The sequence below is a fragment of the Dermochelys coriacea genome, chromosome 6 (assembly GCF_009764565.3).
Source record: "Dermochelys coriacea isolate rDerCor1 chromosome 6, rDerCor1.pri.v4, whole genome shotgun sequence".
In the NCBI taxonomy this organism is placed as follows: Eukaryota; Metazoa; Chordata; order Testudines; family Dermochelyidae; genus Dermochelys; species Dermochelys coriacea.
The window spans coordinates 7,888,608-7,913,065 of NC_050073.1; the positions used below are offsets into that span (position 1 = coordinate 7,888,608).

At 53.5% G+C, this 24,458-nt stretch overlaps 1 protein-coding gene across 3 annotated transcripts in view; it reads right to left on the reverse strand.

Annotated features, from left to right (window-relative positions):
- ZDHHC5 (zinc finger DHHC-type palmitoyltransferase 5) overlaps window positions 1-24,458 on the reverse strand; it is a 42,075-nt gene that overhangs the window by 2,306 nt on the left and 15,311 nt on the right. For all 3 annotated transcript variants that reach the window (XM_038406647.2, XM_043515971.1, XM_043515972.1), the window contains 9 exons: window positions 9,693-9,814; window positions 8,944-9,101; window positions 8,134-8,306; window positions 7,777-7,879; window positions 7,574-7,665; window positions 4,554-4,686; window positions 4,027-4,150; window positions 2,270-2,382; window positions 712-1,583 (listed from right to left, as the gene is read on the reverse strand). In XM_038406647.2, coding sequence (XP_038262575.1) covers window positions 712-1,583; window positions 2,270-2,382; window positions 4,027-4,150; window positions 4,554-4,686; window positions 7,574-7,665; window positions 7,777-7,879; window positions 8,134-8,306; window positions 8,944-9,101; window positions 9,693-9,814 — 1,890 coding nt within the window. The remainder of the gene's footprint in view (window positions 1-711; window positions 1,584-2,269; window positions 2,383-4,026; window positions 4,151-4,553; window positions 4,687-7,573; window positions 7,666-7,776; window positions 7,880-8,133; window positions 8,307-8,943; window positions 9,102-9,692; window positions 9,815-24,458) is intronic.

A 24,458-nucleotide genomic window follows, 5' to 3' on the forward strand; every position in this document is an offset into this window, starting at 1 on the left:
GTCGCACATGTAGGCATGCACACACACAGCCCGTGCACTCCCCATGGTGGGGTGGGACACACAGGCATGGACACGCAGCCCGTGCACTCCCCAGGGAGGGGTGGGACACACAGGCACGGACACACAGCCCGTGCACTCCCCAGGGAGGGGTGGGACACACAGGCACGCACGCACACACACACACCCCGTGCACTCCCCAGGGAGGGGTGGGACACGCAGGCACGCACGCACGCACACACACAGAACCCGTGCACTCCCCAGGGAGGGGTTGGGCAGACACACCTACACATTCGCTTCCTCTCTGGGCACAGGAGGGAGAGGGAGGACATGCCCCACACTCCTCAGAAGGGTGGAGGGAGGTCTCACACCCCTACACTGCACTGAAGTGGGAGAGGTAACTCACAGACACAGGGCACTTCCTAGAGAGGGGGAGAGGCAGAGCAGGGCATGGAAGGGGAATGGCTCTGGGGTGGGGAGAGGGATTGTCTCACACCACGCTCTCTGGCTCATGTGTTGAAGGGAAGAGGGGGAAGGGCCAGACGAGGGCAGGCAGGACTCCTTGTGGATCACACCCAGCCTCTCCCTCCTGCATGCTGTTTGCTCCCTCTGAGCTCCTCCGTTGGCATGGCAGTGGGGTGCTCGCCCAAGCAGCTTGTCCCCCGCCGAGTCAAAGAACACTTAAAGCACGCAGCGGGCAGAGTTGGTACTTACTTTGGCGCTAGCAATGGCTGCAAAGCCACTTCCTCTGTCTCCGGGATGCTGGCCTGAGGCGACTGTTTTTGGCTGCTGTAAGACACGACTTTGCCCAGCTGTGGGGCAGTGGGTGGGTCGGGTGAGCGTACCCGGAGTGGCTCTGGTTTGCCGAAGCGGGGTGGCACCGGGCGGGTCAGTGGGTTCTTGCCTAGCGGTGAGCGCTTCGAATCGTCCGAGGAGGAGCTGGTGCGTGGGGCGTTGCTGGAGCCTGGTGTTGACTGGATGCCTGAGTCTACCAGCCCCGTGTCCTCCTCCCTAGCCAGGGGTGGCAGGGTAGGTGACTGCTGCAGCAGCTTCTCCCGCTCCTGCATGGAGGCCACAATGTGGCGGGAGAGATTGTCATAGCGCATGGGCGAGGGCTCGCAGGGGGGTGGGTGCTTGGGCGAGCCAGCACCAGGGAAGCGGCTGTGCAGGTCGGCCTCACGCTGCTGGGTGATGCGGGCTGAGAGGAAGGGCGAGGTGTAGCCCATGGGGGGCTCCGGCTCTGGCCCAGCCTGCACTGACTCGAAATCAGGGCTTTCAGAAGGGGTGAGCAGGCTGTCGTAGGATAAGCTGCCATTGCGCGTCTGATTCATCAGACTCTTGTAGGAGGTGGAGGTGGTGCCCTCTGAGCGGATCGACTGAAGCTGGCCCAGCTCAAAGCCTGTGCCCTGGGCCGACTTGAGGCTAGAGGAGCGCGAGCCGCTTGACAGCGGGTCAAAGTGGAAGCTCTTGCCGAAGGTGGGAGAGCGGAAGATCTCAGGCTCCAGGCTCGGCTCCGAGCGGTAGCTGGGGTTCCGGCTGCTCTCGGCGATGGAGGTGGGCTCCTTCAGGCTGTCCCCTCGGCTCAGCTGCAGGGCACAGGGGATGCACGGTATAGTCAGAGCCTCCCATACCTAATGCCCACCCAAAACTAGAGACCCACTCCAGCCTGTCCTGACTCCCATACTATCCTGGGGGCTGCAACAAGGCACCTCTAGAGACAGCCCAACCCCTACCCCATTTCCCAGGGTTCCACCCTGCAGACTCCACTCTGGCATCCCCAGAGACAGGGCAGAGGAACTCAAAGCACGGTCTCCTCTAAAAGGGTTCAGGAGCTCCCTCACAGCCCAGCCCCCATGTTCCCCCCAGCTGTGCCCTGTAGGGTTGACATAGGGCATCCCCAGAGGCAGGGCAGGGGATTCATCCCAAGAGATAAGACGGGGGAACTCAGCACCCCAACCTGCACTGCCCTGCAACATCAGCTTCAGGAGCTGGGGTAACATCCCCGTCAGAAGGGCCCTGGCCTGCCCTCTGAGGACAACTCTGAGTCCTGTGGGAGCCAGGAACCTGTCCCCTTATAACCCTACAGCCCAATGGCAACGATTGAGTGGGTAGCCTGGGGCAGGACCCAACCGACACATTTTGAGACACTCAGTCCTTGCATATCCCCCTTCCACTGCCTCCAGCTGCCCACGCGCAGCTCCTAAGAAGGGTCACTCCCCACCCCGCCCTGCAGTCTGGGCCAGCCTCCAGGGCCTTCCATGGGCAGCATTACCTTGGCACTGGTGGAGTGCGGCATGGCGGCTGAGGCGCTGCTGCTGCTGTAGCCAGGGCGGTACTTGTACATGGTCGGAGTTGGAGGACTGTCCCTGCCTAGCAAGCTGCTGTCTGTGGAGGGAGAGAGAGACACACACACTCACACAGCATTCGCTGCCTCCCCACAGTCATCGTGCTGATCTGTGAGAACCGTCTCCGAGCCTGGGAGGGGGGGTTGGGATGCCAAGGAGGGGGAGGAGCTGGGTTAGATGGGCTAAAGGGCAGCACTGGGAACGGGATGAAATGGAGCAAGAGGGCCATTTCCCAACATTGAGATCAGGCAGGCAGCTTCCAGTCCTGGGTGCAACCTGGCCAGCACTGGGTTATGGGTTCTTGGCTCCACTCTGCTGAGCAAGGGGTCCTGTGACTGGTGGAGAAACCCCACACTGGGATGTGCAATACTCAGGGGCTCCACTGCTTGGGGGATTCTTAACCATGCTGGAGATACGCTGCGGGGGGACAGTCCTGCCCTGGTGCCCATGGGACGGGCTTTGTGGATCATCTCAACACTGCTCCAACACAAGAGCCTTTCCTGTTCTGAGCGCAGGCAGAAACCTGCAGCTCTCCTCTTCCTGAGGAGGGAGGATGGGGAGGCGTGCTGGGCAATTCGGGAGCTCTGTCTAACTGGCGTTACAGATGTCACAGCTTGCCCTCACCTCCTGCCTCAAGGCCAAGCATCTTGCCGTCACCTTCCAGGTTCTGCCCCTGCCCAGATCTTATCCACCTCTCCCAAAGCCTCTTCTCCTGCCGCTCCAGCTCCTCCCCCACTAACCCTGGAACTGCCTCCACCCTAGCCCCATTCTGTCCAAATGCCGCCTCTTCCACCATGCCCTGTAGTTCTGCCTATGGAGCCTCGCTACATTCCAGTACGGACCCATCCTGTGGGGGAGTATGAACAGCTGGGTCCAGTCAGCTGGGAAACAGCTTGGGATGAGGACAGTGTCTTCCTCTGCAATGATCCACTGTGTGTTCTAACCGGTAGCTCACGCTTCCTCTCCCCACAGATAAGAGCTCAACACCATCTCTCAGAGGCAGGCAAACACTTGGAGAAACTGCAGCACAGAGAGGGGAAGCCATTCACTCAAGGTGTCACTATGTGAGTCAGTCAGAGCCCAGAGCTCTGGACTCCCAGAAAGGTAGTCTAGTCACCAGACCATGCCTCCTCTCCACACACATTCCCTTGGATTCCCTCTCCCAGTGGGGACAGAGCTGGCAGGCCAGGAGCCAGCAATAACACCTACACGAGGGAAATTAGCACCAACATCTGTACTCCCACCTACACAACAGGACAGGCAACACCATTGTGACATCAGGCTACAGACAAGATTCAGGTCCCCTCTGGGTCCCTGCTTCCCACACACGAGGGTAGCAGCACAAACCATTCTAACTCACTGGTCCAGAGAGCCACTGCAGCAACCTTCCCAACCAGGGATCAGTGCAATCTAGGCAATGCAGTCACCAGCTCCACTTTGCCCTTCACTAGGCTGTCTGCCACACAAACTAAGCCCTGCAAATGGTCCAAGAGACATTCCTAAAACTGCCCAGCTGCTCCTATGCCCAGCTCTGCTGATGCACTTTGCTTCTGCTCAGCAGTCCCTGCTGCTATCCCAGCCCTGGGTTCTGCCGATGCACCTCGATCCTGGTCTGCACCCACGGACTCCCCTTCCTGCGATGGGTGGGGCACAACTGCTCGTCAGCCTGGCATGCCTTCCTTACCCTCATTGGTGGCCAGGGTTAAATGCGTCCTCAGACCTGTGTAGCGGCTGAGGTCTGGCTTTGGTGGGGGTGGTGGCTCAGCATCGGCAGACTGGCTCTCCATCACCTCCAGGCTTCCTTTGGACTGCAGAGACAAAGGGCAGAGGAGCAATCAGAAGGGTGGGGCAGGACGCAAGGTCCTCCTCGCTGGGCTCAGCAGAGTGAGGTGGTGTTAAAGGGGCCTTGCTGTCTCCTGGCACTGACAAGTCATCCCAGGAACACGGCCACGTGCGGCTTGGATGCTGGGTGAGAAGGGAAGAGGTGCCTCAGAGCTACCCGGGAGGAAAGAGATGAAGGGTGTGAACCTCATGCAGCAGTGGCTGCCACATGGAAGGAACACGACTTCAGTTGCGGGGCAGGCTGGACGCACACAGTGAAGCCACACAGAGGGGAAAAAAGGGAGCACGTGAAAGGCTCACTCGATTCCTACTCATGGCTGCACACTGCACCCCCTGGGCTCTCTCTGCTTAGGGTGCTGCCCTCCTCACCTTTGTTCTCTTCAGTTCAGCCTGGATACCATTGTCCATTATCTTGACAGTGACCTGTCCATCCGACACCTCAGGCCGCAGGAAGGGCGGCTTCACCAACACCGTCTGCTCTGCCTTTGGTCGTCCAAGGTATCTAGTGAAGCATAGGGGAGAGGTAAGCACTGGACTCAACATGAGAGTGGATGAGCTGGGACAGTGCCCAGGGAAGAAAGGAGAGCAGCAGAATACGGACCCTGGATTTCAGAAAAGCAGACTGACTCCCTCACGGAGCTGATAGGCAGGATCCCCTGGGAGAACAACATGAGGGGGAAAGAAGTCCAAGAGAGCTGGCTGTATTTTAAAGAATCCTTATTGAGGTTACAGGGACAAACCATCCCGATGAGTAGAAAGAATAGTAAATATGGGAGGCAACCAGCTTGGCTTAATAGTGAAATCCTTGCTGATCTTAAACACAAAAAAAAAAAAAGCTTAAAAGTAGTGGAAGATTGGACAAATGACCAGGGAAGAGTATAAAAATATTGCTTGGGCATGCAGGAGTGAAATCAGGAAGGCCAAATCACACCTGGAGTTGCAGCTAGCAAGAGATGTTAAGAGTAACAAGAAGGGTTTCTTCAGGTATGTTAGCAATAAGAAGAAAGTCAAGGAAAGTGTGGGCCCCTTATTGAATGAGGAAGGCAACCTAGTGAGAGAGGAGGTGGAAAAAGCTAATGTACTCAATGCTTTTTTTGCCTCTGTCTTCACGAACAAGGTCAGCTCCCAGACTACTGCACTGGGCAGCACAGCATGGGGAGGAGGTGACCAGCCCTCTGTGGAGAAAGAAGTGGTTCAGGACTATTTAGAAAAGTTGGATGAGCACAAGTCCATGGGGCCGGATGCGCTGCATCCGAGAGTCCTAAAGGAGTTGGTGGATGTGATTGCAGAGCCATTGGCCGTTATCTTTGAAAACTCATGGCGATCGGGGGAGGTCCCAGACGACTGGAAAAAGGCTAATGTAGTGCCCATCTTTAAAAAAGGGAAGAAGGAGGATCCTGGGAACTACAGGCCAGTCAGCCTCACCTCAGTCCCTGGAAAAATCATAGAGCAGGTCCTCAAGCAATCAATTCTGAAGCACTTAGCGGAGAGGAAAGTGATCAGGAACAGTCAGCATGGATTCACCAAGGGCAAGTCATGACTGACTAATCTAATTGCCTCCTATGACCAGATAACTGGCTCTTTGGATGAGGGGAAAGCAGTGGACGTGTTGTTCCTTGACTTGAACAAAGCTTTTGACATGGTCTCCCACAGTATTCTTGCCAGCAAGTTAAAGAAGTATGGGCTGGATGAATGGACTATAAGGTGGATAGAAAGTTGGCTAGATTGTTGGGCTCAACGGGTAGTGATCAATGGCTCCTTGTCTAGTTGGCAGCCAGTATCAAGCGGAGTGCCCCAAGGATCGGTCCTCGGGCCGGTTTTGTTCAGTATCTTCATTAATGATCTGGAGGAGGGCTTGGATTGCACCCTCAGCAAGTTTGCAGATGACACTAAACTGGGAGGAGAGGTAGATACGCTGGAGGGTAGGGATAGGATACAGAGGGACCTAGATAAATTAGAGGATTGGGCCAAAAGAAATCTGATGAGGTTCAACAAGGACAAGTGTAGAGTTCTGCACTTAGGATGGAAGAAACCCATGCACCGCTACAGACTAGAGACCGACTGGCTAGGCAGCAGTTCTGCAGAAAAGGACCTAGGGGTTACAGTGGACGAGAAGCTGGATATGAGTCAACAGTGTGCCTTTGTTCATAGATACTAAGGTCAAAGGGACCATTCTGATCATCTAGTCCGACCTCCTGCACAGCGCAGGCCACAGAATCTCACCCACCACTCCTACAAAAAACCTCACCTATGTCTGAGCTATTGAAGTCCTTAAATCATGGTTTAAAGACTTCAAGGAGCAGAGAAGCCTCCCTCAAGTCACCCATGCTACAGAGGAAGACGAAAAGGTTGCCAAGAAGACCAATGTCATTTTGGGCTGTATAAGTAGGGGCATTGCCAACAGATAGAGGGACGTGATCGTTCTCCTCTATTCGATATTGGTGAGGCCTCATCTGGAGTACTGTGTCCAGTTTTGGGTCCCACACTACAAGAAGGATGTGGAAAAATTGGAAAGAGTCCAGCGGAGGGCAACAAAAATGATTAGGGGACTGGAACACATGACTTATGAGGAGAGGCTGAGGGAACTGGGATTGTTTAGTCTGCAAAAGAATGGGGGGGGGATTTGATAGCTGCTTTCAACTACCTGAAAGGGGGTTCCGAAGAGGATGGATCTAGACTGTTCTCAGTGGTAGCAGATGACAGAACAAGGACTAATGGTCTCAAGTTGCAGTGGGGGAACTTTAGGTTGGATATTAGGAAAAGCTTTTTCCCTAGGAGGGTGGTGAAACGCTGGAATGCGTTATCTAGGGAGGTGGTGGAATCTCCTTCCTTAGAAGTTTTTAAGGTCAGGCTTGACAAAGCCTTGGCTGGGATGATTTAGTTGTGGATTGGTCCTACTTTGAGCAGGGGGTTGGACTAGATGACCTCCTGAGGTTCCTTCCAACCCTGATATTCTATGATTCTATGCATGCAGACTGCTCCTGCCTGCCTGGCACCCTACAGGAAGGAGCTGCATGCCCCAGAGGGAACTCCATGGAGCTGGGGGTTTGAGAAGAGCCACGCACTCTATGATGCTAAGCCCAGAATGATGGTGCTTTTAGCCATGCAGTTCCCCAATCACTAAACAATTCTACAGCGGACATCTAAGCCTCTCACAAAGCCAGCAGGCTCCCCTGAATGCAGCTCCCCCAGGTGAGTGCCTCAATAAGCAGGATGCCGGTGGCTGCGCTGAACACCCAGGGCAGGTTTGGATTTAAAGCAGAGGATCAGGGGCCTGCCCTAGCGAAGCAGACACTCACATGAGGACATCTACTTCCCAGAACAGCTAAGCAGGCCCAGGACCAAGTAGCTGGCTCAGATCTCCTTGTAACAGATGGGGGCAGACTTACCTGGGGGCTGGGGAACTGCAGAGAACACGGCTGACGTTCTTACAGCAGCCATTGGTGAAGGGGTTCACGCCACCCCGGAATTTACCCGTAACCTGTGGGACACACAGAACCATTCATGGGAGCCAGTATAGAGATGCAGGGAGGGGAGGCCAGCCACTGCTCTCAACCACCCTCCAAACACCTGTAGCCTGCAGAGTGCATACCTGTTCATTGGTAGTGCGTCCCCTGGCTACCAGCACCACATGGAACCCCGTAAGGCCAGCTACAGGAATGAAGAACAAACCAGCCACGCACATCACAGCCATGCTGCCAGCAGAGTCAAGGGACCAACCACAGTGCTGTTCTCATATACACTCCCCGCTCCAAGCCCTGCTGCTCCTCCTGCCCTGACTGGGAATGCTTTTCTCCTGGCACCCCCGTGCAACTGGGAAACATCCCTTCCCCAGCCTGCCATGGTCATCTCCTGGCACCCCCACGCCCATGGGAGACACCCCTTCGTCTGGTCTGGGCTGCTGTTTTAGACAGGATTTTGCTGCACCGTGGGGATGGGAGGAGGATACGTGACGGCCATGCGGATCCCAGAGAGCTCTTCCACCTGGTAGAGGACATAGAGCAGGCCAAAGCCGAAGACACCCATGATGTGCACGGTGAGCGAGAGCAGGAAGAGGAAGAAGTAGCGGTAGTTGCGCCGCCCGATGCAGTTGTTCACCCAGGGGCAATGATGGTCAAACTCCTGCCAGTTACAAGGGAAGGGGAGAAAACAGTCAGAGGCTTCCCTTCAACAGCACAGGGCTACAGGCACTAGACAACCTGTACCATGGGGCAAGCAGAACACAGGCCCCCCTGCCCTGCAGGGAAAGCAGAGCACAGGACTGCCCTGCCACCCCACCGCACAGTTCCTCCCCCCACAGGGAGAGCGGAGCACAGGACTGCCCTGCCACCCCACTGCACAGCTCCTCCCCCAACAGGGAGAGCGGAGCACAGGACTGCCATGCCACCCCACCCCTTTCCATGGCTCCTCACCCTCCAGGAAGAGCACAGAACAGGACCATCTAACTGGGATCAGAGTGTAGGAAACCTCACTGTCTGAACTTCTCCCCCTCATGGTGATCAGAGCACAAGACTCTCCCACCCACCTGCCACAGGGAAGCAGAGCACAATATGCCCTTGTCCTCTAGGGGTCTTCACCCCATAAGCCATAGGGCAAATAGAGTGCAACACAGACAGACCCACCCTCCACGTCCTGCAGCCAAATACAGCACAAGACGACCACTGGCATGCAGAGCTGTGCAATACACAGAGTGCTGCAGGTGCAGTAGCTCAGATCACTGCAGTCCAGCTTGTACCCTGTCCTGCCGGCGGTTCCTTACCTCCACACAGTTGTCACAGACGCTGCAGTGGGAGCAGCGTGGGGGCCGGTAGAAGCGGCACGTTGCACACCATTTCATGCGCACCTGGATGCCCTTGATCTCCACTGTCTTGTAGAGTGGGGCTCTGAAGTCATCCTCCTTGTCCTCATCTTCCTCGGCTAAGGGAGGGGAAACACCCAGCAGAGCAATAAGTCAGAGCGCTGGGAAGTCACAGACCAAACCCAGCTGATACCTGCCTCCACGAGTTGGGAGAGCTTCTGAGAACCCATCTTTGCTTTCCCGATGCGTTGCATTGGACACCTAAGCCACCCCCTAACAGGAAAATCCCCAAATCTGCATTCTGAGCAGGCGTGGGGGCCGTCTAGAGGGCCCCAAATATTGAACCATCTATCGGGATGTTCTCCTAGGCCTGGGTCTCTCAGATGTCTGCTGCCCATGGGAGGCTCAGGGACCTGATCCAGGAATACAGGATTTCTATCTGTTTTGGCCATTGGTCCATCTGATCAAGAATGCTGGCTCCTACAGCGGCCAATACCAGACATGACAGAAAAAGGAAAACGCTCACAATGCATGTCCCAGCACAATACCACATGACCAGGGCAAAGAGGTTCTTTCCTCAGCCCTGTGGCCAGCCTTATGCCCTGAAGCTGGAGATCTGGGGTATCAACCCCGTCAACAGGAGAGCATGGAAAGAGTTGGCTCCTGACAAGACACTTCCTGGGCTGCACTGAGGCGGGAATAGCTCTCACCTCGTGGGAATATACCCGGGTCCATGAAGGTGGCCATGCTGAAGTTGGCCAGCACAAAGAGGAAGACAACAGCATTGTAGATGGGGATGATCGGGGAGATGTATAGGCTGAGCCCCGGGCACCTGCACACAGACACAAGAAATGAGACAATGCAAAACCACCTCGACTCATGACTTAACTGGACTCTAGATAGGAGGTCCCCAGCCCTTCCCATCAGCACCTCCCCAATTTAGTCTAATAACTGCATTCTGCAACCCCAAGAGAAGTCCTTCAGACTCATCCATCCAAGGAGGGACTCCGGGCAATGCTGTTTGGAGCCGAGAACTGGAAAGGGGTGAGGATAGAGTCCTGCCCTCAACCCTGTGTCTGAAGGCAGCAAGAGTAGTGTTTAATACCATTTCCACAGCGGCTGCTCCTTGCTGCAGAGCTCAGTAGGGCAGCAGTTGGGCAGAGGACAGAGTGAGGGGATGGACGTGCTGGACACTGGACAAACCGTCCCTGCTGTGCTTTGCAGTGTCCCAAAATGGAAGTCCACATTCCACCCCCGATAGGTGGGTCATATTTCCCACTGGGCGAACACTGGAGCAGGGGATTCACACTCCCCAGGGGAGCTTAGGAACCACATTGCACAGGAGTCAAAGAATTCCCAACACACAGCCATTAACCCTTCCCCTCCCACAACAGGCCACTCCCCTTGGTTCTCTCCAGTAGAGCCAGCAAGGAAAACAGTGCACTTGGAAATTCGCCTGCAGCCTTCTCAGCGGGGCAGGGGTATGCCAAATAGACAAGTAGCACTAGGAAACTAGTATACACAGAACTGATTGGGTCCCTCTTCTGGGACAGAAGGGGCACTTGGGCCCTCCAGCAGAAACAATGCCCAACAGGACTGGCCAGTCTCCTGGGCCATAGGTCCCCTGGCTAGATCCTAACCTTGTTCCACTGAGCACCAGCTCGTGCTTGAGTTGGCTGGCATAGAAACTCATGCCCATAACCTCTCCCTACTATCCTGAGAGTAACTGGCTTTGAAATGCAGCACGTACTCTCCACACTCTGAACAGCAGTTGCTGGGCATGGGGATTCCAGAGAGTCCAGGAAGGGAAGTGATTAGCAGTGGGCACATAAGGGAAGCATTCTGCTGGGCCCCTCTGACCAGCTTGGAAAATCCACTGGAAGGGGAGAGTGAAGAACAGTCCATCCCTTCCACCCCATCACAAATGTCCCCTCCAAATTCAGCCATGTTGGAGGATGAGATGGTCATCCCCCAGCAGTCAAATGATGGTTCCATCTTGCTGTGTGGGACCTAACCATGCCCCTAGTCTGCACTCAAGGAAGGATGGCCCAGCGGTTTGGGCTCCAGCCTAAGACTTAGGAGAGGTGGGTTCAATTCCCTGCTCTGCTACAGACTCCCTGTGTAACCTTGTGAAAGTTACGTTATCTGTACAATGGGGATAATAGCACTGCCCTGCTTGAGACACTACAGGAATAGGGCCCACAAAAGTACCTAAGACAGATGGAACCCTGGACGAACCAAAAGCAGGACTGACTCAACTTATTAAGGCAAACTAGACAGCGAGGGAGAGAAACACGACAAGCCAGTGTGACCAACAGCTGCACACACAGAGAGCTTGCAAGAGAAAAACATGTCCCCGCCTCCACATGTGCAGGGAGACCAGGTTACAGGGGGGAAAGCAGCTACTTAGCAGAAAGAACCCAAGGAGAATGTCCAAGTGAAAAAGACTGCCCTATGTCTGACTGCTGGGACAGTCAGTTAAAGCTCCCAAACAGCCCTAACTCTGCCTTGTGCCAGGCTGTGGGGGATCAAAGAAGTTAATTGTCTGCTCCCCTGTGCCCTCTGGGACAAAGGGAAGTAACGAACATCTAGGCTGTACAGGAGGATGGGATACTTTGGGGAAAAAGGACTCTAGTTGTAGCAAGAAGGATGGAATCAGAGTGGAAATCTGGGAAGGGCCCACCTTCTTCTTCTGTGATTATACAACACCCAGCACAATAGTGCTCTGGACCATGGCTGGAGCTACTAGGTGCTACCATAATACTCCTAATAAATAATGTACAGCGCTTAGTTCATTCGTGCCCTGGTCCCTAGCCAGGGCCTTTATGTGCTACTGTAATACAAATAATAAAATCTAGCTCAGTCAGGGATAGTGGGTCTGAGATCCACAATGACTAATACTCTGCTATTGCTAAGTCTATTTGGTTGGAGGTCAAAATAGGGCAGATAGTGATAAGGGAGTTCCAACCTTGTTTACAAATCCCCACCACGATACCCAGGCCCTCTGGAATTAACCAGACCCCATACAGTAAAGAGCTCCTACAAACCTTGAGGTGCATCTCAGTGCTTCAGGCCAGGATGTAGGTGGACTGGCAGAGCTGATGAGGGTGGGGCAGGACTGAAAGAGCAGGAGCCAGACTGAGGTGCATTGGCAAAGTAGAAAGCATGACTGGAAAAGGAGGAGTCACTACAGAGTAGGATTGCGTACTGCGGTGCAAGTGATGTTACTGGTGTGACATCCCTTAGAAACATGCCATCACCCACTCTCCAGCTCTGGAAAACTCATATGGTGTGGGAGGACGAGATGTGCCATGGGGGAGACAGGGCTCAGGTGCCCCTCATTCTATATAGAGCTCCCCCAGGGATAGCTCAGTGGTTTGAGCATTGGCCTGCTAACCCAGGGTGCGAGTTCAGTCCTTGAGGGGGCCATTTAGGGATCTGGGGCAAAAACTGGGGATTGGTCCTGCTTTGAGCAGGGGGTTGGACTAGATGACCTCCTGAGGTCCCTTCCAACCCTGATATTCTATGATTCACCCCCACACACTGCTGGGTGTTTGGCTGGCTGGCTAACAGCTCCTCCAGAATCCCAGGAGGGTTTGGAGGGATGCTGAGAGTGGTGTCAAAAATGGTACACACTGGTAGGGGAATCACTGTTCCTCCTCCCCTGGAGGAGCTTGGGCTCAGGAGACAGGGCTTCCCTCTTGAAGGCGCCGGTGTAATACCCTAATCTGCTTTGCTGCTGGGAGTTTAATCCCACAGATCTAGGGCAGCATCTGTCCCTCCCCCCCCCAACTCAGAGCAGTCTGCAATACACACAGAAGGATTTAGGCAGCAGGAGCACAGAGACAGATGAGAGCGCATGGCCGGCTGCACAGGATGACATATGGCATGACTGGGGTAATCCATGGCAGCCTCAGAGTCTGGGGCAGCAATTGTGGGGCACACACTAGATTGGGCAAGGATGGCCTGCCTCACTGCTCATTGTTCCACTCCCAGCCCCTCCTCTGCGGCCAGACACTATCATTTAACATTCCCTTTAAGGGACAACTAGGACAGAAAAGCCCACTTTAAACCATCCTCTCACATGCAGCTCAGTGGGAGCACAGACAATCTCCAATGGAGGGCAGGAGTGGGGCGGCAGCAGCAGCCGCCGCCACACATGTTATACGAACCCTGGCTCTGGGCCTGTTAACCAAAACCAAAGTGTGAGATGGCACAGGGGGAAGAGTATGTTCAAATGCCAACATCTACAGACTAGGCCTAGCAAGAGGCAAGTAGTCCAGTGATGCCGGGAGGAAAAGACTAGGCGGCAGGCTGGGGGGAAGAGGTGAGGGCTCAGGGAACTGGACGCAGTCTGTCTGCTCTAGGGCATTAGTTCCAATCCAGTCTAAGCTTTAGGGAACTCTCTGGCAAAAAATCGTTACAGATGGGGGTGTGGAGGAGCGATTCCAATCCAGCCCCAGACCAACAGGGGAAGTGAAGGGGATATTGGGCTGTGGAGCTTGTCTCCTCTAGAGCAGCAGTTTCAATCCCACCTCAGGTTCATAGTGAGTTACTCCTATCCCACTTTTGTTTCCCATCATGCTGCTGAAGCAGTGATGCAGTCAGAACCATCACAGCCATGTGTACTGCTTGCGCAAAGGAAACTGGGGAAGGCCTTGGTACATTTCTCAATGGACAGACGTTCCCATCCCAAAGTCACCAGCACTTACTTAATCCTCCCCATTAGTAGTCTCAGCAGAGAGCCTATGGCTGGACTGGCCACAGACTGAAGAGTCTCTCATCACCCCAGGGCTAGAGTTAGACACCGCTGGGGGAAGCAGGCCTTGCTGCTGCCTGTGCTGTCCCTGCGCACCCGCTCAGTTAGTGGTGCCTGTTCTGGGAGTGCCTGGCAGGGCGGGGAGCTGCCAGCAGGTGGGGTGTGGCCTGGATGGACTGGAAGGAAGAGGGGCCATTTGCGGAGAGGCAAACAATATGTGCCTGTCCTGCAAGCCAAGGGAGGAGCTGCTACACACACCTGCCCTGGCATGCAGCTTTAAGCAGTGGGAGAGAGATGAAAGAAGGGCAGAGAGGCAGAGGAAGATAAGGGTGTTGGGAGAAAGGACAGATGGCTAGAGAGCAGGCAGGTAGGTGCTTGTGGCCCCACCCAGCTGGAGGAGGGGTTGGGACAGGCTTGCTCATTTCCCATCTGGTAATTAACCCAATTAATTCCCCTCATTCTCTCCTGGCAGGCCATGGGAAGGGAGCCTGCATCCAGGTCAGTGTCCCTCCCCAAATACTCTGCCACCAAACTGGCTCTCACTTTCACACACACCCCCAGTTTGGCCTCGGTGGGGGAAATGGTGACTATCACTGACTGAACAAGCAGAAGCCTTCCAGCCCTTTGCCTTGCAAAGGTGCTGTAGCTGAAGTGGGACGCCACTGAGAAGGAGAACCAGAGAGCAACTTTGGCTAGTGCAACTGCAATGCATGGGGATGGACTAGGGGCTGAGTGAACAGGACTGTGGGTCAGGACCTAAGTTCCCTCTAAGCAGCGCAGACCTGCCGGGGCTGCCAGAGAGGCACCCCTCCCCCAGCCCCAACACGGACATGCCCTAGACTTGCTGCAGCTCGGGGAGAGGAGCCCCTCTCTTGGCCCAGGCCCGCCAAAGCTGCCGCAGCTAAGGAGAGGTGCCTCTCCCCTTGCCCTGAGCTGCTGCAGCAAGAGAGGGCTGGGGGGAGTCCTCTCTCCCCACCACAGCCCCAGGGCAGCCTGCACACCAAAACTGCTCATCCCCAGCCCCACCCCAGAGCCCACGCCCCAAACCCCTCATCCCCAGCCCCATCCCAGAGCCCACGCTCCAAACCCCTCATCCCCAGCCCCATCCCAGAGCCCACGCTCCAAACCCCTCATCCCCAGCCCCATCCCAGAGCCCACGCCCCAAACCCCTCATCCCCAGCCCCATCCCAGAGCCCACGCCCCAAACCCCTCATCCCCAGCCCCATCCCAGAGTTCATGCCTCCTCCACCCCAACCCTCTACCCCAGGCCTGAGCCCCCCCCACACCCTGAGCCCCCCCCCACCAGAGCCCTCACCCCCCCACCCCAACACACTGCCCCAGGCCTGAGCCCCCTCCCACACCCTGAACTCCACATCCTCGGCCCCACCACATGAATTTTATTATGTGCACCAATATGAAGGTGATGGGTCATCAGCTCCATATTGGTGCACATAACCAAATTAATTCTGTACATGGACAAAAAAAATTAGAGGGAACGCTGGTCAGGACTCCTGGGCAGCTGGAGTTTTAAACAAAAGGAAGTGCTGGAACAGAACACACAGCAATGGGAGGTGCGGGGGGGGGGGGGGGAGAGCCAGAAGTAAGATGGGGCAGAGGAGGACTTGGGGGAGGCATGTGGTGACTCCCCCAAGAGCATGTCCCATCCTACTCCAAAACCTATGCCCAGCTCCTTCTCCTCACAAGGGTATGTGCTATCTGGGTGGCCCTGCTACCTGGCTCCCAACATTGCTGAGCTCCCAGCAGCTCCAGTCCCTTGCGCTCCCCTGCCTGGTCCTAGCTCCAGCATCCCTGGCTCCCTCCCTGTTGACCCACTGCCAAGCAACCCCCATCCAGGCACAGCACCTGCTGGCTCAAAGGATGCTCTGCAACCCAGGAGGAAAGGAGCCGCCTGGACCAGGATTAGCAGAAGTACTGGAACGCCATTCCAGCTCCTAAAAAAGGTGCTGAAACAGCATACTGGAGCATTCTGGCATGGCTTGAGCCCTGCTCCTGGGTGCTGTCCCACTCTGCCACAGACCTGCTAAGTGATCTTCGGCAAATCACTTTCCTTATGGGTTTCCCTGTCAGTCTCACACACAGGGAGGTGGGGGCAGGGAGAAGGTTAAATCCACTAATACTCGCAAAGTCCTTGGTGGCAGAGGTGCTACAGATGGCATTTTCTGCTCCAACAAGCCCCTCTTGCAATGAGCCATAACCTAGGTTCCTTCCTACCTGAACAGCCATTAGCCGCAGAAAGCTAAGTACTGCCCATCATGCACAAGTCAGAGACTGGGAACGATGTACTACGCAGGCTGTGTGAAGTGAAACTGAGGCAGCCTGGAGTGTCACGACCCCACCCCTAGCAGGTTCATTCCATGCCTGACTAGCAGCATCAGGCTTGGTTTTTGTGCGACTGTGCCAGGAGCGCCCAAGCAGCCTTACACCATCATGGACTCTACCCAGGTTTTAGTAATATTATACTAGTACCAGAAAGGAAACAAAAGTGTGTGGGGTAGAAGGGGTGGCTTTCAATCCTTTCCATTCCTGGCAGGGGGATTCCCTACACAGTGACTCAGAATGGCACATGAAGCTGCACTCCAGAAGCCAGCCAGATGGCACCCTGCGTGGGAAAAGCCTTGCAAGGAGCAGGCAGACAAGGAGCAACACAACCACGCTTTTGAAGGACACCCTTCCTGGGGTGGCTAAAAATCCTCTTCTGCCACAGTTCAGATCACATCAACCCCCAAATCCTCCCCAACTCCCCCCTCACTGTCTTTCCCTTCAAAGCTCTGTGCTGCTCAGCCCCTGCCCAAGCCACCTTCCTTCCTTACTGCTTCCAAGCTGCCCCTTATGCTTGGAGCTATTTCCTGGGTACCTAATCACCACCCCTTTTGTTTGGACAAATTCCTCCTTAAACCTTGCATCTTTCAGTGTCAATCCACTCTCAAAAGTGATCTTCATCTCATTGGCACCCTCGGCACCTGGCCATTCTTCCCCCTCTCCCGAGGCTATACCTAGAACCATCTCCTCTCTCCCTTGCAATGCCAACAAAGCAAGTAACCAGTCTTCCAGCAGGCAGATGTACTGTTCCTGAGGGGAATGAATGGCAGAACTCCACATTGAGCATTCCAGTACAGAGGGGAAATTCGAACCCAAGCAGGGAGGAAAGTGAACTCCCTCTCCTGGACATTTCAGGAGGAAGCAGTCAAGTTTCTAAGAGACAGCGATGAACACTCAAGAATGAGCTGGGTGAGAAAATAAAAGCAGCCCGACTTCAGCCCCAATAGTGATCCCAGTGCATCAGAATCAATGACAGTTCTGACAGAACAAGTCTCCAACTGCAAAGGGAGCAAAGGGATTAACTCCAGCAGTTTATCCTCCTCCCCAACTCTGATTGGGGTCTGGAGTGCCCATAACTAGCACTTTAGTGGGGAATCTTTTTATTTGATTCCAAAAGAGTTTTGGGTGTTCAGAGCCTCCATAACACATTCTTCTCCATGTAGTTCATAGAAAATGAAAGTGATTGCATAGCACCAGCTCCCCAATCTCCCCTATCTGTCCTGGGGAAAGTCTACACCCACCCATATCAGGTCTAGTTATAGCCCACCAGGCAGGCAAGCTGCCAAACCAAGACCTTTCGGTACACAGTGAACTTTATACCCGGAACGGCAGGCCAGGGATTCAAAGCCATTGCAGTCTGGGATTTCAGAGCAGGAGTTTAGGAACTGAGCCAAAGCTCAGAGATACCCAGATTCCACAAGGAAAAAAAAAAATTCTCTTCCCGATCTGTAGTATCCACACCCCAGGGGACTAGTGTTCCTGACTCCAGCCACAGCAAGACCTGTACTTCCAGCTCCCAAGCACAACAGCAGCCACAGCACAGCACACTAGCGACACAAGTCACACCTCCAGGTCACCCACGGGCAGTGGAAGCCATGCTCAGGGCACTAATAGCAGCATTCACATGCCCAGCCTTTATGTTGTCAACCTACACAACAGTATGCTAGTACCAGGATTCACATTACCAGCCTCTAAGTGCTCTGGGTATGCGGAATCCACTCTTCCAGGAAATGTGAAGCCTGACACTAGTGCATTTTGATGTGTAGTTCCTACCAGCTAATTGTTCCAGCCTTCACTCTCCAAGCAAAGAAAGGTTCGCATACCAGGTACTAGTGCCAGGATTCCCACACTCAGCTTCCCAGCACAGTGAGATTTTGTCAAGGGCAGCAGTGCCAGGATCCACCCTCCAAGCACCAGAGATGAGGAAGTTCTAGGCAGATACAATTTCCTCCTCGCCGAGCAGAGGCCCAGGCCGATGCTGTAAGGAAGCCTCATTATTTGAAGATAGACAGGGCAATGCATTCCTGCCTTTCATGCTCCTAGCTCGACTGGACTTCCCACACTGAATCGCAACCTGCCAAAGGAGAGGCAGCAAGGACAGTGAATGTTTCCATGCTCCTTTAGCCTACACCAAACCAGGGGAGGTGGGGCTCTCCACATAGCGGCCTCAGTGACCATCTGAATCCCAGGGAACTGAGGTTTGCTCTTATGTTTAGAGAGAAATCAACTGATTTCCAGAGGAGCTGTTGAGGCTTGTCTTTCTACTGTAGATAAGAACAGAGCACTTGAAACTCAATAGTTCCAGCCCACCAGGCAAACTGAGTCATACCTTGGGAGCTAAGGCATAGATGGTTTCTCTGCTAGTCACACTGGGAGAAGCCAGTTACTCAATAGACCGTACTTTTTAATGCAGCCTGATCTTCCTCTCTCCCCAAAGATAGCAGTTACAGCACAGGCTCAATCCCACCCCCAAAACCCCCTCCTCTTCCTCTTCTAGTGGTTATTTCTCTTCCTCCTGGGAGACAATTACTCCACAGGAAACAACCCCCCACATCGGACTCTGACGCTGCACTCTGACCTTTCCCTCTGTATGGTTAAGAGCAGATGCTGTTGGCATTATCACATTCACCAGGCTGAACTGTGATGGGGGTGATATCCTGGCCTTTCCAGTTTCTCTCTAAACTCTCATTGCAAATAACCCTCCGGCTCCATGTGACTGGTTGCATTTTATCATGACTGCAAGGGGTGCAATCCAGCTAGGACCCTCTGCTCAGACTCCCTGTGACAGGCCCACTGAGAGGCCTGATACCACAGCCCACCCCAATTCCAGGCAAATCTGATCAGTGTGTCCCTACTCCACACTTCCTGCTTTACTTTCACTATTGCCCACCCACCCTCATGGGGCAGGAGCAAGCTCCCATTTCCTCCTCTGAAAGGGAAGTTAGGTTTCCATGGCCCATTCAGTCCTTGGATTCTCAGCTGAGACTGACAAATGGAAAAATCAATGCCGGCAGTTTTTGTGATATGGACTGTCGGAGACTGAGCCTTCTCAGAAATCAGGAAAGCTCAAAGAAATCAAAAGAGATCAGTGTGACCATAAATCTCAGCACCTTCAAAACAAAATAAAAGATCCACTATAAAACAACCCAGCCTGCCCAAAATAATGCCACCAAAATGCCTCCAATAAACCAAGTGAAAAGAAGAGATGTGCATGTTCACTTTAACAAACATGTAAGGCACTCAAGTATCATAGGAACAGGCTCATTGTAAAGAAAGAGACAACAAGAACACGGGCTGATAGCCACCCCTGCAACCCATACACTCTTCAACTCATTTCAAATAGGAACCAAATAGCTGTGAGCAGATGAATTTCCATCACTACTGATCTGGCACAGGTTTGGCTGGGGCCCCAGAGGCAGGAGAGAGAATCCATACCCTATTCACTATCCCCCTGACTGAAATGGAGCTGCAGCCGTCAGTGCAAAAGACTATATTCCATTTCATATCTCCTGAGAGAGTACTTTTCAAGGTACCTGACTTCCTAATGTTTTCAAACTACAAGTATATACAGAAAGCTGAAAATTCAAATCCATCCTTGCATTTGGATGGTGCTTTTGTGTCTGCAGAATGCCCATAAGGAAAAGGATTGGGGTGACTGAAGGAGGACGGGGAATGAGGGGTTAGCAGCCACTGGCTGCTTTTTTTGGTACAGACTAAAACAGAGGTGGCCAAACTACAGCCCACAGGCCACGTTCAGCCCACGGGACCATCCTGCCCGGCCCTTGAACTCCCAGCTGGGGAGGCTAGCCCCCAGCCTCTCCCCTCCTGTCCCTCCTTCCCTGCAGCCTCAGCTCTGAGCAATGGGGCTGTGAGCTCCTGCCAGGCAGCGCAGCAGGCCGGTCCGGCTGGGCAGCGCTGGCTGCTCTGAGCAGCCTGTTAAGGGGTGGGGAGGTTGGATAAGGGGCAGGGGGGGGCAGTCAGGGGACAGGGAGCGGTTGGATGGGGGCAGAGGTTTGGGGGGGGTGGAGAAGGGAAAAGGCGGAGTTGGATGGGCGTGGGAGTCCAGGGGGGCCTGTCAGGGGGCGGAGGTGTGGATGGGGTCGGGGCAGTCAGGGGACAGGGAGCAGGGGGGGTTGAATAGGGGGTGGGCGGTTAGGGGCGGGGGGTTCTGGGAGGGGATGGTCAGGGGACAAGGAGCAGGTGGGGTTGGATGGGTCGGAGGTTCTGAGGGGGGCAGTCAGGGGGCAAGAAATGTGAGGGGGCAGATGGGGGGCATGCTGTTTTGGGAGGCACAGCCTTCCCTACCTGGCCCTCCATACAGTTTCAGAACCCCGATGTGGCCCTCAGGCCAAAAAGTTTGCCCACCCCTGGACTAAAACAAGAGATGGCAGCTTGTTTGGGGAAGTGGGCAATTGTGTTGTAATTTAACTGGCTTAATCAGGGAGCCGGAGAGAGGGCAGCTAGGAATTTGGGAAGGAATTTGAGCAAAGGGACAAATAGCAGCTGTACATTAAGAAACCTCTGTGAAAGGTGAGATTATACAAATGGCCAAATTGTCTTCAAAGGGGAAAGACAGTGAAAACTAGATTTACTGAAACTCAGAGGAGCAGGCCTGGAAGGGTGTGAAGGGAGTGGGGAAAGAAATGGACCCAAAAGGCTTTCTCTGTCCTAAATGATAGGAAATATTCAAGAGAAAACCCCAATACAAATTCACAGCTTCTTCCTCCTTCCAAGAGGAGAATGGGGGACATAGCCCACTTCCTTCTTTATTCTCACTCAAGCCAATACTGTTTTCTCAGCTTTATCCCAACAGTGGCCAATGGCCCTAATTAGTTTAAACCATATTATGTGACTTGATACCACTGCTAACTAAGTCCATACATTAAAATGGACTTTTTGACTTAGGCGCGTAAATCCTAGGTCAAGTCTCAGATGGACTAATGGGCAGCACAGATTACATGCTGGAAAGATGCAGTGAAGGATCCACATGGGCCACAAAATTATGAAGTCTCCAAAGATAGCCATCCAGGCAGAGTAAATAGAAACCCAAGCACCAGTCCGATTCTCACACCCCATTGCTGAGGAATATTATCACAGGCCAACGAGGGGCTTGCAAGTCTTTACATGGAACCTACTTTTTCTCTCCTCATCTCTCTTCAGTTTAACTCCATGTAACTATGTGTGTTTTGTTTTCCAAATCAAATGCTTTAGGACCAGTGCCAGCAGCACAGCCCTTGTAAGCAACCATGCAAACAACAAGACAGCCCTAGTGAGCAATCCTACTGGAGGCAGTTTGGGACTGGGCTGCTCCCATACCTGACCACAGGCTGTGGAGAGAGCAGACTGAAACATACCAGACTTGCAATCAGTGTCACCTGATTGCTGCTGTCACTTTCCAGGGAAACCATGAAGGGGAGGGGACCTGTCTGTAGCCAGAAACTAGGCGGCTCACAAGTGACAGAGGAGGGAAAATACAAGGACAACGATTCAATCTCAAGAACTGTTATCAAGTGAAAGAAAAATCAGATTTGCAGTCTTATGTTCCTTTCTACCCCACGCCCACTCTGGGCGACAGGGCTGCAAGCTCCGCAGCGCAGCTGCAAGGGGAGGGGACCTGTGTGTAGAAAAAAGGCTCACGAGGGGACTCAGTTTCCAAGCAGTGCTTTGAGTTTTAATCTGATGCTGTAAAGTAAGTTAAACAACTTCAGCTGACCTACAATTAAATGACTCTGCCCAGGTATTTCCATCCTGAACAAACCTGCTCAACAGTGCAGGTGTTTAAGTAATTGCAACAAGGCTTTGCAGCTTGCACCCCTGTGATAAGAAGATCTAGTGGGAGAGGGGAGCTCACCCTCATACTCAGTGATTTTTCACAACTGTCCAGCTGCTGGCTCACAGATTGGTGGGGACTGCCCCCTTTTCTCATACATTTACACTCTTCTTCACCACTGTGAGATGCTGCACATCACAATGATGGGGAAAATGGACTGGGCATCTTATTCCAGTATGGAAATGCCACGAATGACAGCTCATGGAGAGTGTACAAATCTGGGGTGCAACCCCCAATTCTTTCCCCATTTTGCACACACTGCTACATGACCAGGCTGGCACCATCAATCCATTTACTTGTCAAGGGAATGACATTTTACATCCCAAAATGGCAAGAATGTTGTCTTCCTTTCACTCCTCAGCACCGGAGTCAAAGTGGATATACTAAAGCATGTCTGATTAAATAGATGCCTTGAGTCCCTGTGCTGGGAATTCTGAGGGCTACCAGACAAAATGTCAGTCACCCCAAATCACACTTGGGAGCAATCAAACCAGCACTACCCTTCCTATCTCGATACATCATCCTTCGATACTCTCCAAACGCCCTTTCAACTCAACAGCTTTATGATGAAGTAGTCAGAGGGGAAAAAAAAACATGCCCTGCCCTTCTCTTTTCACTCTCCTGTTGAACAATCAACACTTTATCTAAAGTGTTTCCCTCCCAGCACCATGGGCAGCGGGTGTAATAGGCCAGGGGAGGCTCTTGCCTCCCCTAGTGCAGCCGCTGCTGTGGGACCCAGGTTGCGGGTTTGGTGACAGAAATTTTTGCTTTTTATTATGCCCCATGCAGGTTCTGGGACAGCTGTGGAGACGTCGTGCACTATTCAGCTTCCTGGGTTCATCAGTAATCTCCAGGGAGATTACTGATGAACCCAGGATGCTGAGTAACATACTGCCTCCTCAACCGCCCCAGAACCTGCTTGGTGCATAGCAAAACCTCAGGTTCTTCCAGAAGAGAGAAGAGCTTTTCAATTTTTGCAGGGCAGCTTGGGGTCTCCAGAGGGGAGGCACAGCTATGGGGGCTCTGGCCAGACTGGGGCTCCTCTGAGCAGGTTGGGGGGCTCAGGGTTCTGGCTGGTCTGGGCCTCCTCTGGCAGTGGTGGGGGAAGGGGCTCTGACTGCAGAGGGGGCCTCAGGGCTCAAGCTGCAGGGGGCAGAGCAGGGGGTTTTGGGGCTCTGGTCATGGGGGGGAGGTCTCGGGGCTCCGGCTGCTGGGGGGCCCGGGGCTCCAGCTGCAGAGGGAGTCTCAGGGCTCTGGCTGCTGGGGGGTGGAAGGGGTGGATCCAGGGGCTAGTCTCCCCAAAGTGGGGCTCCACCCACCGCCCAATACTAATCAATCCCTTTGCCAGCCAATATTAGTGGCTCCTCCAGTTCAAAGCTAGGGTTCAGGCAGTAACACCCAGCAGGGAAAATTCTTGCCCAAGGCTTAATAAAAGACTCTCAGCAACAGCAAGTCAACTCATGAACTGAGCAAAGTGAATTTCTCAGCTGCCCCTCCATTCTCAGAGGCAAGAGCATCCTGCTGCTCCTCACTCATTCCATCTGGTAAATGTGCTCCACAAAGACCAGACATCAGAGCAGCTAGTGTTTGAGAGGCACTAGAAAGAGGAGAGACCCTAAAGAGGAAGGGCAGCATTTACCCAGGCAGGAGGGGAAGAAGAGCTTGATTGACAGCTGACTCCACTGGAGTTGGATAGGTTCTAAAGGGTCACATCTCTTCTGCATCAGTCTTGACTAATCTATATTTGGTACGTTTGAGCCCTGTCTATCCTGAGTACTTGATTAATCTTTGCTCAGTGGCTGAAGCTTCACAACCACTTCCCCCACTCCACAGAGGTTGAAAGAGAGAAGGAGCCATTCTCAAGTCTCATCAAGATTAAAGCCAGAGATGGAACCAGCTGGCCAACGAGAGGGAGCTGAACTAAAAAGTCCACCCTAAAATAAGTGGGCATCTGAGCTCGCAATGCGCTTTCCTCCTCCCCTCTACAATAAGACCAAACCCCAACACTGGCAAAATTTCATGTCACATAAAAAATCAGGATATTTCTAATACAGTACTGGGATAATTCTAACACTCCCAGAACCCCTCACATGTTACCAGCAGGTACCGGAGAGAAAACTCCAAGCTTGAATAGTATAGGGGCTTCAGCAAAGAGGCTACATCTCATTGCTTTGACAATGAGCCTCTCCAGCACATAAATCATTCCCTCTTCCCCACTCACTGTGCTAGCTTTAATCCCTCAGAAATCACATGTGTACTGCTATTTTATTGAATGGAATTAGAGAGACTCTCTCATTCACTGTGGTCTGGAGTTCCTGCATACCCTAGCATTTAGAAGAGCCACAGCCACACCCTATATGCAGTATATAATAGGCAGTCTTAAAGGTCAAGGGCACCTGAGCTACTCAGTGCAGAGCCGGTTCTAACTCTCACAGCTTGGAATCAAGATACTCTCCCAAGAATGGGAGGATAAGATGGGAACAGCAACAACTCACATAAATTGGGTCCTTCCCAGGCATTGAGGTCTTACTCTGTCTGCTTGCCACT